General features: G+C 45.7%; 1 protein-coding gene across 3 annotated transcripts in view; it reads right to left on the bottom strand.

Annotated features, from left to right (window-relative positions):
* The window catches only part of DOCK1 (dedicator of cytokinesis 1), a 505,440-nt gene that overhangs the window by 328,358 nt on the left and 159,232 nt on the right, over positions 1-17,850 (bottom strand). For all 3 annotated transcript variants that reach the window (XM_070481013.1, XM_044748741.2, XM_070481015.1), the window contains exons 24-25: positions 3,052-3,122; positions 53-159 (exon numbers count right to left, since the gene is read on the bottom strand). In XM_070481013.1, the coding sequence (XP_070337114.1) occupies positions 53-159; positions 3,052-3,122 (178 nt within the window). The remainder of the gene's footprint in view (positions 1-52; positions 160-3,051; positions 3,123-17,850) is intronic.

A 17,850-nucleotide genomic window follows, 5' to 3' on the forward strand; every position in this document is an offset into this window, starting at 1 on the left:
CTACAGACAATGAATAATGTGACAATTTAATGATTCTCAGGGTTCCACTCACCATGCTGTGTGAAGAGGTCACTGTGAATGATTTCAATCAAGCAATACAGCTTCTGAATGGTCAGCAAACCCATGGGAACATTTAGGATGAAATCAGTAAACATTTTGCTATGAGGAAAAACATAAGGGATATGCATTAGGGATATACAGCAAAATGATCCAATGTGTAACAAGACAGTACCAAGATGCAAGGTCATTAAATGATCATTAAATGCCACCAGAATATTGGACAATGCCCATTATACAATATGAGCCAAAATCTCATCCCAAAAAATGATGCTTTACTTTTCACTTCACACCCACTAATATGGCTATAATCCAAAAGACAGACAATAACAAGTGTTGGCTAGGAGGTGAAGACATCAGAACCCTCAGACCATGCCAGTGGGAATGTAAGATGGTGCAGCCACTTTGGAAAACTGTCATCTCCTCTAAATGTGAAACACAGTTACCATGTGACCTAGCATCTCCACTCCTTGGTATATAGCCAACCGAAATGAAAATATATATCTACACATGAATCACAGCCACATTATTCATAATACTCAAAAAGTGGAAACAACCCAAATGTCCATCAACTAATGAACGGATAAACAAAATGTGGCCTAACCATACAATTCATCCATAGAAAGGAATAAAATTCTGACACCATGGATAAACCTTGAAAACATTAGGCCAAGTGAAAGAAGACGGTCACAAAAGGCCACATATTGTATGACTCCACTTATATGAAATGCTCAGAAAAGGAAAATCTATAGATATAGAAAGTAGAATAGTGGTTCCCTAGAGCTGAGTGAGAATGGGAAATGACTGTTAATAGGCATAAGGAATCTTATTGGGGTGATGAAAATATTCTAAAATTGGATTATGGTGATGGTCACACAACTCTGTAAATATACTGAAAACCATTTAATTGAACACTCTAAAACTGATGTACTTTATAGTACCTAAATTATATCTCAGTAGAGATGTTTTGAAAAATTTACAATTGGCCAATAAAACTTTGAAGGAGTGTTAGAAGAACACTTGTTTGGCATAAAAGTGGGCTAACACCAGAATCTAGGACATTCCGTTATTGTAAAGATTAATTGGACAATACACGGAAAGTGCTTTGTGTAAAGCCTATTCTGTGGGGAGATAGCACATAATCGATGTCAGTGTCTACTGCTGCTACTTAACTAAATGATGGGCCAGCACAGGATGGAACACCATGAATTTATTAAAAATTATGATGGAGAGACGACTTCACGATGTGGGAAAACAAGACGTCTTAAGTGCAGGAGCTGATCGTAAAATAAAGAACATAACGTTGAATTTTTTAGGGGTATCCGTGTGTGCACGCATGAGTGTGTGTGCATGCACAAAAGATAACAGAGGATCCAGATCCTTCTAGCTATTTTTGGGTAGTGGAATTAAGTTTGAGTTATTCTCCTCTGTGATCTCTTCTGTTGCATCAAAATATGAATCAATTTTCTAAACAGGAAAAAATACATAAATGATTTTCAATGTCATTTTTTTTAAATCAGTAGATAAAGTGTTGAAGACACACACAGGCACAAAGAGCCATAAAGGCCCCAGGGAAGGGGGTCTTCCTTGGATCTCCAAGCACATGGCACAAGCACCAACTGTGAACCTCTAATGGACGAGGGCCTGAGCCCAGTGCACACTGAGGACAGGCGCAGAGTACGGCGATGGCCCACCCAACCACAGCTCCCCTCAAGTCCTGTTTCTCCAGACCTGAGGCTCTCAAACACGAGCATTCATTGGAAGTGCCTGGAGGGTTCGTTAAAACCAGATGGCCGGGCCCCTACCCCCACCAATTTCTAATCCAGCAGATCTGGGAAGAAGCCCGAGACTCAGCATTTTCTAACAAGTTCCCAGGGACTGACGATGCTGCTGTTTCGGGGGCCACCCTTGGAGAGCCGTGCTCAGGGTCAGGGCATTCCAGAGCCCCGGGAGGGCAGACATGGGGCCGGTGCCCGTTTGTTCCTCCTGTTCTCATTTAGGGCATGTTACAGTATAACCAGTGTTGGCAGTTCCCGGGAGCATGAAATAAATGTGTCCATGCAGGACTCTAAATCCTCAGGCTCATCAGAAACAGGATGATTGGTGGGGAAGAGCAGCTCCCCAAGAGCCCCTCGCCCTTCCCTTCCAGGGCGTGAGTGACCTATGGTGAACAGAAAGCACAGGAAGGGTGCCATATTTCATTCAGTTTAGCCACCCGGGGGACAGGTGGCCCTTAACTAATATTTAAGTGGGCTTTTTTGGCTGGTAAAAACAGCGTTGGTGCCATCACCTGCAGGTAGTTTATGGTGTCAAATGTTAAATCAAAACCAAACCAACAAGCAGATGAGGACTGGGCTGTAGACAGCTGGGGGGAGACAGGAGGCACGGCAGCAACGTCTACACATTAAACAACCGAGACCGGGCTTCTTGGACGGCGAGGGCGGTAAAATCAGGAAGTAAAAGGAAGGACTGGGCCCCGGCCTCGCCCCTCAGTCTGAAAGCCCAAGGACCAGCTTCCCACAGTTATGTTTTGTTTTGACTATTATTTTAGATGACAACTTCTGCCTGAGGCTCAGAGCCCCTCATTGAGGGGCTCCCCAAGAGAAGCGGTGCGTGTTATGAGGAGGAGGAGGCGAGACACGAATATTAAAGCTCTTGTGGCAAAATTTTTAGGTGCTGAAAACAAAACCAAAGCCCAACAACCACACATTGACTTTCAAACACTAGAAAAATGCAAAACGCCAAATTTGTATTGTATACCCATTGAGCTATAAATAACCCTCTAAAGAAAATATTGTGACTGTTGACAGATGATACTTTTTTCATATAAAGACAGAATTAGTGAAGTGGCACAGATACCACCACTAGCACATGTTCCAGAACAATCCAGGGCACTGACCTCTGCCAATATGAGACAGAACCCCAAGCATCTCATAAATTAAATGCACTGAAAAGGAGACACACAGGATGCCTTCGCCCGGGGTGCTTCCTTACCTGAGCTCTTTGGGATCAAACACCAATTTCACATCATTGACGATTGTAGGCAAGTATTTCAGCGCTGCTCCCTGCAAACCAAGACCAGAGAAGAATGCTGAGCCTCATGCAGTCTGGCAAATGTTAACACAAATTTATAATTACTATAAAGAACCACAGACACACCAAGAAGAGAAAGACCACTTTCTAGATGGCAGGCTGATGGCTAAACACAACAAAGACAGAGCAAAGAAAAAACTTCGGATCCACAAACAATGATGATTTATTACATCATAATCTTGATACATAATAACAATGATAATAATAGAAGCCAACATTTATAGCCTTCTGCCAAATGCCTATACTGTACTAAGCTTTTATGTGATTTTTCTCCTTGACTCTAAGGAAGTTACAGCGAATGAAGACCTGTGCCCTCAGAAGAATCCTCTTCCATTCGAGTCCCCGCAGCTCCATCATATTCAACAATTAAAATAATTGTCTTCATTCCATTCCAAAACAGTTTTCCTGTACATCTGTGTATCCCTTAATTAGGAATCATTTTTTTCTTTAGTAACTTTATCTCTTATATTCATATCCTGTATCTTCCAGAAAACCCACTCTCTCAAAAAATAGAGGGATGGGAATAATGATAGATCCTAATACAGGCTATGTGTTATGCTAGGGCCCCTGTATATTTCATCTTTAGTCCCAACAGACCTCCTACTGAGAGTTAGTTGTGTTGGAAGGCAAGGATACGGACAATGGAGATGTTAAGCACTTTGCCCCTGACCACACAGCTAGTACTCAACTGAGCTACAATGAAAATTCAGTTCCATGGGCAGCCAGAGTCTCAGCCCCCTCAATACATCCTGTTGGGAAAAGTTTCTGGATTTTAAGTGTTCTGATGCTGGCTGCCTCCCCTTCCTGCAACGTGAATCTAAGTGACTCCTTATAACAGGCTGGATTCCTCCCTCCCTGAATGAAATGGAGGAAAATAACACTCGTGCCAAACACCTCCAGCGGTTTCATTAAAGCTCAAAATGAAACTGAAAAGAGAATAGGATAACACGTTGAACACTGGAAAATACCACACCTGTTACATAAACAACTGTTAATACTATTTTCCAAAAGCAAGTAGGCAGAAACCCACCGTAAACATAATACCCTGAATATGGATGGTCACTTGCAATAAAGGGACACAGACCCCTCCACCTCCACCACCTAACGAAATTCACTCCATACCCACACCCTATATAAAAATTAATTTAAAATGGCTCATAGATCTTAAATGTAAAACTTAAAACTATAAGACTTCTAGAAGAAAATACTTGTGACTTTGGGCTAAGCAAAGATTTCTCAGATATGACACCAAAAGCATGATCTGTAAAAGAAAAAACTGAAAAAGTGTACTTCATCAAAATAAAGAACTTCTGCTCTTCAAAAGAACTTCTGCTAAGATAACAAAAGATGAGCCACACACTGGGAGAAAATAATTGCAAATCACATATCTGATAAAGATTTGTATCCAGCATATACAAAGAGCTCTTAAAATTCAATAGTAAGATAGGAATCTTACCCCCAACACAGGCCAAAGATTTGAAGAGACTTTTCCAAGAAGATATATAGATGGCAAATTAGCACTTGCAAAGATGCTCAGAATCATTAGTCATCAGGGAAAAGCAAATTAAAACCACAATGAGATACCACTAATATCTATGAGAATTGCTAAAAAAACCCAAAAACAAACACACATACACACACACACACACACACACACACACACACACACGCACCCCGGACAATACCAAGAGCTGTTTGCAGATGCTACTAGTCTGAATGCAAAACTAGTTCAGCAACTTTGGAAAAGCACCTGGCACTTTCTCATAAAGTTAGACATGCACCCTCCATATGGCCCAGCAACTGCACTCTTGGTCTTGACCCAAATAAAATGAAAAGTTACGCTCACACAAAACCCTGTATGTGAATGTTTACAGCAGCTTTATTTGTAATCATCAAAAACTAGAAATAACTCAAATGTCCCTCAGAGGTGAATCCATACAATGGAATACTATTTAGCAATAAAAAGATTTTTAAAAAAACCAAGTCCCTTACAGGCAACATGGATGAATCTCAAGTGCACTCAGAGAAGTGAAACAAGACAAACTCAAAAGGCTGCATACTGTATGATTCCATTTTTTAGACATTCTAGAAAAAGCAAAACTATAGGGATGGGGAGCACCTCAGTGGCTGTCAGAGGATGGAGGTGGGGTGAGGGCTTGTCTATACTGGGGGATGACGAACGTAGGGGGTTGATGGAACTCTACTATATGACCGTATGCAAATTACACCTTACTTTTAAAAATGAATACAAACATATTACCTGGATAGGTAGGCATGGAAAACACCGGAGAGAATGCTGGACCCAAGTCTCAACTCTGATGCCAAAGAGTGAAGTGGTCAGGCTCAAGTCACTTCAAATGAGTCCCAGTTTCCTAATCTGTGACACGTGAGTCTTGTGTACACGGCAGACACTCTTCTAGGTGCTCGACTCTATTGACACAACAAATCCTCAGAACAGCTATATGACAGAGGTCTATTACTACCCCTCTCACAGATGAGAAAGTAGAAGCAAAGTCATTTGTCCGGACTGGCACTGCTGGAATTTGGAGCAAGTCTGTCCACCTCCCAGGTGACTGTGAAACCACCACACTCAATCGTCACCACGATTCTCAACGCTTCACAGTCAAGATGATAAAGGACGAGAAAGTACCTTCTGCACTACAGCATCAGCAATGCTTTTTTCCAGGTGTTAACCCTCTCCTTCGATGCTGGCTGCATCCAGGGATTCCAACTATCCGCTTTGAAAGGCAACTTTTGAAAAGAACATTATTAAACAGAAACAACTTCATTCTGGTTCCGAAAGTTCTGCTTCAACTAGCTCAGAGTTGCTTTGAAAAACTACAAACTATTTATCGTGACATTTAATAACAGGCATTCGCACAGACTCCCTGCTCGGGCCCTACAGCATCTCATTTGGTTGGTGATGGTCCTGAGGGCAAAGAACGCATCAGCTTCCTGCACGTTATCCTGCACCCAGTAGAGCACTGTCTACCTGTGGCAACTTGATGGCTTCCAATTCACATGGACAAAGCGGACAGTGACAAACAAGACAGGCCTCAATGGCCCACTTTCCCCTCGCTGCCTGGGGCTCCCGGGGCGCTGTGTTAACCAGGCAGCCTGAGCACCTGAGCAGGGCCTCGGCTCCCAAAGGCTGCCCCCAACTGGTGTCACGGTGACACCCAGAGAGAAGGTTGTGCCCACTGAAATCCCAAAATACAGGTTAAGAGAGAATTCTGCCCAACAGCCCAACATCTTACAGACTTTATGTCTTATGGGGTTTAGAGAGAAGAGAGGTGGACCACACACCTGACATCAGTCCTGGATCACATGACAAAAGGACAGGACAGAGGGAATGAAGTGAAGGAGGAGTGGGGGGTGCCACCCCTTGTACTTCGTGTCCATCTCTGTTCTGGTGGTCCTGGGCTCTTTTCTTCCACTCTCCTTTCCCACAGTGAGTGCTTCAGTCTGTCTTCCCTCTCCTCAAGCCTGGGACCCATCCCCTCCCCATTCATCTCATCTCCTCCTTCAGAGAAAAACAAACTATCACTAGAAAGGGATTCCCAGAGCTGACCCCCCTTAAGCTGAAACCCTGGCCTCTGCCAGCACAGCCCACCCCTCCAGGCTCAGGGAGGAAGCGCCTGCCCACATCCAGGGACAGGAATCCTGCCTTCTGGGCTCTGGTCCATTCCCCAGCTGGCTGCTTGAGGACCTCCTGCCCTTTGTCCTTCTAAGTGGCTCAGTTCTCACCCTCGCTGGCTCATTCCCCACTCCCTGAGCCCACACCAGTCTCTCACCTTAAAACCACCCCAGAGCTCCAGGCTCCCTCCCTCCTCTCCTGCACAGACACTTCCCCAAGCCCTGGGCTCAGCCAGCATCCACCGCCCAGCACATTCCCTCCTCTGCCCTCTGCAACCTGACTTCAGATGCTGCCACATCTCCACTCCTGTCAAGGCCACAGCGACTTCAGGCCTTTTCTTAAGTGACCCTTCTGATGACACAGATATGAGCCCTCACCTCCTGTGGCATCCACCACCCTGACTCCCAGGCCACTGCCTTCCTCTGCACCCACTCCTCCCCAGCTTTCTGCGCAGGGCCCTGTCCTCCACCCCTCCCTTCAAGTTGGGTGTTCTTTGGAGGAGTCATGTTCTAGACTACTCTCCTTTCTCCACATGCTCCTCAGGGACCCCACCTTCAGCTAAGCTTCGGACTCCTGGTGCCTACCACCCTGGCTCACCTCTCTCCTGAGCTTCACATCCACACCCCCAACAGCCACTGGACTTCTGCACATGGCTGTCCCACAGACACTGCAAATTCCACCTGCCGCAGTTGGAGACCAACACCTTACCTCCCAGTGCTTTCGGCTCAGGGCACTGCACAGCTGAGCCCCAGGTCACAGCAACAGGCTGGAAGCTCCCTCTCCCTCACAACCCCCGCTGACCAATCACAAAGTCTGGATCCTCACCATCAAATGCCCACTGGTTCTACTGCCTTCTCCATTTCCACAGTTTCTACTACTTGGTCCAGGCCCCTCTCATCTCCCTCGAGCACGATGCCACAGCCTCCTAACCAACCTCCTGCCTCTGCTCTGACCCCCTTGAGTTCCTGCCTCGCTCCAAGCCAGGGCAGCTTTCCTAAGATGCAAATCTAACTTAGATACTTGAGTGGCATCACCTCGGTCTTGGGATACAGACCCAAATACCCAGCATCCTCAGAGGCTCTGATCCCACCTCCCCAAAGTCCCCCCTCAGTGGTCTCTGCCTCCATCTGCAGGACACTCTCCAACCACCTGACGCCTCGCCCAGTTTCCCACATGGACGAGACCCTCTCTCTGCTGTGGTCAGAGCTCAGAGGCTTGTGCACATGCTGTTCCCTCTTCCTGGGTCACTGCTCTCCTCTCCCCTACTCCTGTCCCTGCCCCCAAAACACTCAGAGTTAATCTCTGAACACTCCTCAGTCCTTAGCTTTGACATCATTATCTTCAAGACACACGGATTCTGGGCTAGGCATCTACAGATATTCCTGTTATGGGCTGTAATCCAGGGTCGACATGTCTGTATCCCCCAGACGACGCTCCCATGCTGTGGCCGGGCCTATGCCTTCTCTCTAGTCTCCCTCAGGCCTGGCCAAGGATCCTGGACACAGCAGAACCTCCAGGACTCCCAGACTGACAGAGCTCGTGTAAAGTCACCTCTGAATTCTCAAGAGACACTCTGCCTCTTTGCTTTCGGCCCACAGAAATGGCCATCCTTAGCTAAGAGAAACAACTGTATCCCCTCGAGTCTGATGAGCAGCCAGAAGAGGCAGCGGGAACTGGGACATCCACCGGACCACAGGTTCTCTAACTTTCCTGCAAAGGCCGTTCCACGGCCCACTACTGTCAAGGACCACATCTAGCTTTGCCCATTTCTAACATCGGTTATTTGTCGAGAATCTCAGTGTTTTGGATTCTGCTCATGTTTGCAGCCAAAGGCTCCTGTTTCCTCTGTGGAGTTGTAGGCTGCTTCACTCAATTCCGTCTCTCTCAAGTGGAAGGAGCTGCGGCTTCAAGAGCTTCCCAAGATGCAGCGCGCCTGACTGACAGAGCGGGGCTCCTGCACGGTGCAGACTGCGCTGGGCACAATCTTATCTACAGAAAGACACCTCCAGAAATAAAAGTTCCGAATGCAGGCAAGAGAACCTACCCGGCACGATCCACGGGACGCAGTGCCGGTTACTGGACAAGGAAATGGGTTCAGGGCCAGGCTGTCTGCAAGGCTCACCTCCACCACCTGCTAGGTGAACTTCAGAAGATGGCATTTCCTATAAGTACTTATTATTGGGAAAATGGTGGTGGTTAATGGTGTCTGCCCCTGCGCGCTGGTGGGAGGCTGGAAAGATGTTTTGCAGGCAAAATGCTCAGCACGTTATTCTAACACATCACTAGTGCTCCACAGACGTTGGGCATTGCTGCCACAGGAAGTGGAGGCAGGAGAGCATGTGGATGTGTGCAAATATGAACATGGAAAACCTTAACATGCAAAACTCTCCAGCCTGACACACCACTCTGTGAGAACTTCCATTTACGAAGTCTTATTTAAAGTGGTAAATATTGAGTGGACTAATTCACCAAATCACAGAAGTAGTCAGGATAATAGAAATGGAGGGCATTTGAGGGATTTTTTTTTTTTCTGTTTTTGTCTTACTCTCATTATCTTTTGTAAATAAGTTCTTTCTTTAAACAAAATCTTTCTCCAAATGTGCAAGGCTCTTCTGAATGGAGGAGAGAGGCTGGAACATTCAGCAACCCTTTGCCCCAACGTGCCTCCCAGGGCTTGGCTAGGTCCCCTACAGGCAGTGGGTCGGTCACTACTCAATTCATTAGACGTGTGGGATGGGGGATGAGAGTGGAAAGGGGCATAAAGCCTATGGGATGTGCTCAAGAGGCAGATCTGAGTGTGGAGTGGGTCCTCTTCCTCCATCCCACCCAGGGCTATGAGCCATAGACTACATAAGCTATGAAAGCACAGCCATATGACAAGGCCTAGTGAGGAAGAGAGAACAGCACAATATAGGAATTTAGATGAATGCACTATTTTTAGCATTGTTTAGTCATCTCCTGTTTTTTAAGTCATAATTGAACTTATCAAATCAATATTTGCTTTCCAAGAAAGTTATTTCTTCAGATTCGTTACGAAATAACTGAAGGTAATAGCAGTTTAAGACCTGGCTTGCATTTCTCTTTGAACTCGGTAAAGCTTCCATCTGTTCACCTGAGAATGGATGGGTCCAATTCTAAATGTACTTGGACCTGGGGGCAATCGACATGTGTACACTGACACACTGACGTGCTGAGAATATGCACTCGCGTCTCCTGCACACTCAGACACACGAAGGCTTTAGGTAAAACTGAAATTACCACCGAATACAATAGGGCTTCTCACCGTTGAGCAATGACTGAAAGCCAGCAAGCCAGGGAAAGTTCTCAGAAACAAAATTAGAGAGAACCATGCCCAGTAGGAAGGCTACTTCTAATTCTATTAAAAGACAGGCAAGTTGCTGACTGTCTCGCTTAAAATTGGGGTCATCGCTTAATATGCAGGCAATCAAGAACTCATGGTACCCAGCAATCCTAACTGAGGAAGGGAGGCGAGGTCAGAACTGAATCAAAACGACAAGAAGCACATGGAAACCAAAGTTTTAGAGGGGAAAAAATGCATAAAAAGGATTATGAAATGGCAGAAAACGCTGAAAGTTTTCTAATTGCTGAAATAGTTCAAGTTCAATAAATTGAATAAATTTTACACTCTTCTCTAAGCAAATTTAATTGTCGTGCATCTCATGAGAAAGCCAACTTAATCCAAACCGTAAAACAAAACGAAAAATGCACTTTCTATCTAGTATCAGTTTAATGTTGTAAGTGTCTCTCTGGCTAAAAATATTACTACTGATGATGATTAATAGACACTATTTTAGGGTAAAGTTCAGACTACATTATTCAGTATAATTATTTTAATTAAATCCATTAGCATATCTTTATATAAGATTACAAGAGCTATCGGTGATACAAAATAAGTTTTTCTTGAATAATGTATGAAGCAATTATTAATTTACATATTTCTCAAGAAAACGCATATTAAAACGATTCCATTTGGAGGTTTTGAGTTAAAATATGTAGGGCCCACAAATTCTCCTTTCAGACTTATGCTTTCCTTCTTTGGAAGATTTAAGGCATAGCCAAACAGCCTCAGAAGAACCAGAGCATTGGTGATACAGGAAAATGTGGTAAGACCACTTGGCCAATAGGTATGCTTGGACCCAAGGTTGTGCCTTTCAGTGGGAAGGAATGAAACAGGGCAGATGGCTGGACATGCTGGCTTCGTGCAGCTAAGGAACAGAGACACACAGCACTTTGAAGAGATTCCAGCATGTGCCACTCTGAGCCACCCTGGTTTACACGTTGTAGAAATCCAAGACAAAAAGAAAGATAATGACAACTGCTTCTATTCCTTAAACCCTATTAAATAATGGCTACCTACATCTTATGTATCTTAAATTTAAAAATATCTCTTCTGTTTGTAATCAAGCTTCCTTTAAGCATATTCTGGTCTTTAAAATAGCATTCCCCATCTCTACCACCAAAACGCTATGGTTCATTCAATCCCAAGTGACAATTTAGCAGTTAGAGGAAATCATTCCTATGAGTAATTTCATGTTTAAATATCACATAGTCCAAACCAAAAAATTAATGAAAAAGATATGAACTTCAATGAATCCAGTACAAGCTCTTATACTTAAAAATCAATTTCTTATGGGGGCTGGCCCCGTGGCCGAGTGGTTAAGTTCGCGCGCTCCGCTGCAGGCGGCCCAGTGTTTCATTGGTTCGAATCCTGGGCGCGGACATGGCACTGCTCATCAAACCACGCTGAGGCACCATCCCGCATGCCACAACTGGGTGGACCCACAACGGAGAATATACAACTGTGTAACGGCGGGGGGCTTTGGGGAGAAAAAGGAAAAAAATAAAATCTTTAAAAAAAAAAATCAATTTCTTATGGCCAACAAACATGAAAAGATGGTCAACATCATTAAACATTAGTGCAAATCACAGCCACAATGAGATATCACCTCACACGCATTAAGACGGCTACTATCAAAAAAAAAAAAAAAAACCAGAACAGAAAATAACAGGTTGTTGGCAAAGATATGGAGAGTTGGAACACTTCTGCACTGTCGGTGTGAATGTAAACTGGTATAGCCACTAAGGAAAGCAGTATGGAGATTCCTCAAAATCTTCAAAATAGAATTACCATATGATGCAGCAATTCCACTTCCAGGTATTATCTCCAAAACAACTAGAAGTAGGATCTCAAGGAGATTGGTGAACACCCATGTTTGCTGCAGCATTTTTCACAATAGCCAAGAGGTGGAAGTAACCGAAATGTCCATCAATGGATGAATGAATAAGAAAATGTGGTATATATACACACAATGAAATGTTATTCAGCCTTAAAAAAGAAGGAAATTCTGACATATGTTGCAGCATAGATGAACCCTGAGTACCTACGCTAAGTGAAATAAGCCAGTTGCAAAAAGACAAATATGCATGTCTGTATGATTCCTCTTATAAGAGATTTCTAAAGCAGTCAAACTCATGGAGACCAAAAGTAGAACTGTTTGTCAGGCTGGGGGCTGGAGGGAACGGGGAGCTGTTTAACGGATAGAGGTTAGGTTTTGCAAGCTGAAAATGTTCTAGAGATCTGCTTCTCAACGATGTGAATACAGTTAGCACTACTGAAATGTACACTTAAAAACTATTTAGACAGTAAATGTTATGTGGCTTTTACCAAAATTAAAAACAAGTAGATAAACAAACAATGTGTTATGCCTTCCCTGGAGAATATCAACAAGGGTAGAGGGTCTTGCCCTGTTTCCCAGGGGAGGGATGCTATTTTCATCGGCAGGATGGCTTTTAGCACCTCTGGCTCCTGCCTATTCAAAGTCAGGAATAACCCCCTGCACACAACGCACACACGGAGTCACTGTCACAAACACACAATGCCCCTGACATTCCCAAACAGCCCTGGGTTGAGAACCACCAGGTTAGACAAGAGCTTCCCCACCCTTGGGGCTATGTCACAAATGGGTCCCCAGAGCACAGAAGCGCTCAGCCTTTGGGGGAGCCTGGCCAGACCTGGGTCCCGGAGCCTCTCCAGCCATGAGAAGCTGCGCTATACAAGGATGATGAGTTTCTATGTGCCCATGTATGAAAAGGATGGAGGACCACGAGCTCAGGTGTGCCCCGGCTCTACCTCCTCTCTCACAGGTAAGACACACTACTGGAATGAGCGCCAGAGGCTGCTCCTGTCTCATCCTGGATTCCCCGGTGCCAGGTGCACAGGAGACCAAAAGGGAGTGCAGTCAAGGACAGAACAAACTATAAGACAGTGAAAGGTCAGGGTGGACTGCCAGGACCCAAGGAGTGAGGACAGAGCTCCAACCCTCAGCAGAGCACAGGCGCCAGCAGATGTGGGACTAAGTAGCAAACAGTACCAGGCAAGAGAAATAAAGGGGAGGAATCAGCTAACCACATCACGGATGGGAATAAAACCCTCGTCTCTGGAGCCACTGTGCTCTCCTTAACCTCCAAAAATCCATTTGCCAGGAATTGAGTCCTGCTAAATAGGGGTGTTACTGTAATCCAGGCAAGAACAAACCTGAATTAAATTACGAAGGTTTTTTTTACTTTTTACCAACACAGCCATGCACCTAAGGAGGCTCAGGGAGAAGAGGATGACCCTATGAACAGGGCCCCAAAGCCTCCAAATTGGTTACCTGTCTAGACAGCTTCCAGGAGCGAAGCACGACTTCCAAATGATGGTGATTTTCTAAAAAACACTTGAAATTCAGAAGTCGGTAGACAGGAAAATGGTCCAGTTCAAAAGCATCTTCAGGGCCTGACTTGCAGTGAAGCGGTTTGAAAACAGCGACGGGAGAATATAACACATCACACTTGTATTTGACTCACAGTCTGAACAATCTTACAAAATAGAGCCTCTGAGGAGCAGAACCGGGTGGAAAAAGGGGCCTGTGCAGGACAAGAGAGGAAGGAAGACGGAGAAGGAAGGAGAAAACCCACAGGCTGCTCTTTTCCACCCACAGCCCAGCCCGCTCCATCAACCCTCAGACAAACCTAGAAATGACAGTCAAGGTTGTGGAGACACTCAACAGGCAGCTGTAGCCCGAGAGGGAGAAGAAACCCTCTTCAGGAAGAGGAAACGGTGAAATCAAAGAGGGACGCAGCCCTCTGGGATCCGCATAGCCCTCCCACTCCCAGCCAACCCCAAGCCACATGCACATTGGCTGCCCTGCATCCCACACACAAACCCAACCATAGTGGGTGACACTGTGTCCCCCAAAAACATGTACAGGTTCTAACCCCTGCTACACACAAATGTGAACTTATTTGGAAATAGGGTCTTTGCAGATGAAATCAAATTAAGATGAGGTCACACTAGATTAGGGTTGGCCCTAAATCCAGTGCTGGTGTCTTTATAACAGAAAGAAAGGAGACTGGGCACAGAGGCACACGCAGGGAAGAAGGCCAGATGAAGGCAGAGGCAGGAGCCGAGGGATACAGCAGCAAGAAAAGCAATGCCAGACCGCCAGCAGCCGCCAGGAGCTGGGAGACACAGCAAAGGACCCTCCCCTAGAGTCTTCAGAGACAGCACGGCCCTGCCGACGGCTCCAGAACCGTGAGAGAATTCATTCCTGTTGTTTGAAGTGGTCCAGATTGTGTTCATTTCTTACGGAACCCCTGGGAAATGAATGCACCGCCCGGTCCCAAGACCAAAAGGCAAGGATTCTCCCTCTACCTGTAGTAAAAGATGAAGGTTTCCTTTCATTTTCAGTCTGTTTCCAACCAAAAGCTTTGTAAAATACAATAAAAGTGATATTCTAGTAAACCAAAATGCCACTTGGATGACACAGTGGTGTCAAATCACTATGTAAGTTTCTAAGCATGTACTGTCAGTGCTTGTCCTGGTCTCACTAGAGAGAAGTAATAAACATCGTGCCTAACAGGCAAGGGCCTGAGACCTCTGCTGTGAGCCAACAAAGAGCTGCGTGTGCTGGGCCCTGGCTCTGACACAGCAGGTGAGACCCGCAGGGATGGGGTATGCCTTGATGAGGAATGACAGAGCCAGGATTATGGCTCCACCTTTCCAGGGTGGAATCCTGACACCTCCTCCCCACCCAGTGCCTCCTTCCCCACCCTCCTCCCCAGCACATGAACATTACTGCTGTGGTCACTCCACTATTTATGGTCTAGCCAGCCCTGTCCAACAGAACTTCCTGCAGTGATGGAAATATTCTGTATCTGCTCTGTCCAATACAGTGGCCACTAGGTACATGTGTCTACTGAGCACTTGAAATATGGCTAGGGTGACTGAGAAGTAAAAATTTTAGCTTTATTTAATTTGAAAGGATTTAAATCTAAGTAGGGCAATGCAGCTCTAGAAGACACACCATCACAGCTTTCCTCAGTCTGCTCATTTTATCCCCAAGTTGGTGCCTGAACCCTGGGGTACACTGGTACTGATTTCTCTTAGTTTTTCCCAGAGGACACATCCTGTAAGAATTAAACAAGACACTGCAGGGAAGAGGTCTGGCACACAGTCGGTGCTCAATCATTTCCTTGAAGACAGAGTCCACCCTGAGACTCTTCCATGTCATAGGCTCGACGATTTAGTAGGTTGTAAATAAATACTCATTTTGCTGTCTTTGATTAGGAATGCCATATTTTGACATGATGTGCTCCTGGAAAAGGCACATCTCTACTATGACTTCTAAAATCTCAAGATTGATTTGCTGTCCCATGAGTCTGACCTTAAGAGTTCTCTTCTCTCCCCTCTAGACAGCCCTCTCTACCACTTAGGGAAAAACACAGCACGAGCTTTGATCCCTTGGGCCTCAACTAGACCCTAGATGTCTGAAAACATAAAAGATAGCCCTGTGTTTGCCCTATAGAGAACGGTTTAATATAAAAAGGAGGGGAGGAAGGGAATCTTTTCAGATCGATCTTCATATGGAATTCCGGAGTCCATATAGATAAAACAATAAAAAAGAATGTCCATTCATCAATAAAGCAGAGAGAATTACCATGTCGCTCAGCAGTTCCACTCCTAGGTCTATACACAAAAGAACTGAGAACAGATGCTCAGACAAAGACTTGCAGATGAACGTTCACAGCAGCACCATTCACCATGGCCAAACAGCGGACACAACCCAAATGTCCCCAGCTAATGAAAGGAGACACCAAATGTGGTCTATCCATACAACGGGATACGATGCGGCCATGAAAGAGAAGGAAGCACTGACACGTGCTACAACACGGATGAACCTGGAAAATACTGGAAAATACGCTAAATAAAAGAAGCCAGACACAAAGGCCACTTATTTTAGGCCGTCATTTATATGATATATCCAAAATAAACAACTTCACAGCGACAGAAAACAGATTAGCGGTCGCCGGGGCTGGGGGAGGGGGCAGTGGGGAGTGACTGTAACAGGAAGGGGGTTTCCTTTTGGGGCGATAAAAATGTTTTGGACCTAGCTGGTGTGCTTGAACGACATTATAAACGTACTAAACGTTCACTTTAGAATGGTTAAAACGGTGAGTTTTATGTTATGTGTATTTCACCACAAAAAAATTATAATTAATTTTTAAAAAAAGAATGTGCTGCCCCCAACCGTGAAATGACACTTTTCGTTGAGATTGTCACAGAACTGCTCTTTACTTACTGACTCAGAGATGCTGTCTGTCACTGGAGCTGTAACACATGTGACCGACCCACAGGATGGCTTCCCGCAGTGTCAGACCGACACCTTGGAAACAGTGAGGTGCCCCAACCCTCTCTAAAACGAGGCATAAAATGAGTCATCGTAGTAATGATTCCAGTGTCAGAGCCTGGTTCATGGGGACAGCTACATCTCGCCTGAAGCCAGCCACTATCAATGCCAATGCTTTAATCAAGCCAGATGTAATAAAATCTACCAAGGTAGAAATCCAAGGAAACCAGAAAGGAGAGCCACCCCAATGTCCCCAACACCATCACTGTCCCAAATGCCACCCAAACACACTTCCCTACTTTTCTATAGTTGTGTCTCCACCTGGTGTCTCAACAAACATTTGCTATCTAAGTCAGAGGATTTAAAACATGAACATCCTAATTAACAACTTTTTAGAAATGTTCTCAGACATGCAATATGGGCAGTTTTTATAAATGTTGCCAAAATAAAGAAAAGCTTCAGGTTAGGTAATTAAAAATATTTCCACGGGTCAGTCTCTTCTCCTCCAACGGAAAAGCTGGTCAGGGCAGACTAATTATCACCACGTCCAGACACCAGCCCTGGGCCACGTCTCTCTTGGAGACCAGAGCGTCAACCCCTCTGCTCCCGAGGGCGCCCCCCACCCCCACAGCCCACCCTGGGCCTCACGCAAAGATCCTGTGGCCTGGTGTCGGGACTCAGGGGCAGCCTGCTCTCCTGGGTGGAGTTTTCTTTCCTAGTATCTTCGATGTGGGGGTCTGAATCCTCAGTTATCCTGAACACCCATCCCCCAGCCCACAAAGGATGTCACGGGGGAGGTTGAGATGAGAACACAGGAATGGAAGGAAACAAAGGGAGTGTACAGGGGACGTGAAACTAGAGAAGGAAGAGAGGGGTCGGGTGGGACAGGGCTATGACCAGCCAGCAAGGCGGGGGTAGGCTGAGGGAGCCATCCGTCCGTCCTCTGTGTGGACGTGGAGGAGCAAGAACGATTGCTCCAGGAATGCGGGAGCTGAGCAGGCAAGAGGCCCCAGGAACAGGCTTCAAACCCACAGAGGGAACAGGCAGGAGGTGGAGTCCCCGGAGAGACTGGAACAGGTGGACCTGAGATGACAAAGAAAACTCCAGTAGGGCTGAGTCATCAGGGCAGGTGAAGGACAAGTGACTCGATCGATCAAGTTCTGGCCACCGCTCCAGCCACCACGGAAAAAGCTCTTTCACGGGGCGGCAGCTGAATCAGGCTGCTGAGGAGGAGAGGCAAGTTGAGGCCGTCAAAACCCAAGTTTAGGCAACTCATTGAGCTGTGTTGTTACAGCTGTACGAGTTCACTAGGGATGCGTAACACGTATAGACTGCACAGCTTCCAGAGACCCAACAGCGAGGTGGGGCAGGGCT

Source organism: Equus asinus, chromosome 2 (genome assembly GCF_041296235.1).
Source record: "Equus asinus isolate D_3611 breed Donkey chromosome 2, EquAss-T2T_v2, whole genome shotgun sequence".
Classification (NCBI taxonomy): domain Eukaryota; kingdom Metazoa; phylum Chordata; class Mammalia; order Perissodactyla; family Equidae; genus Equus; species Equus asinus.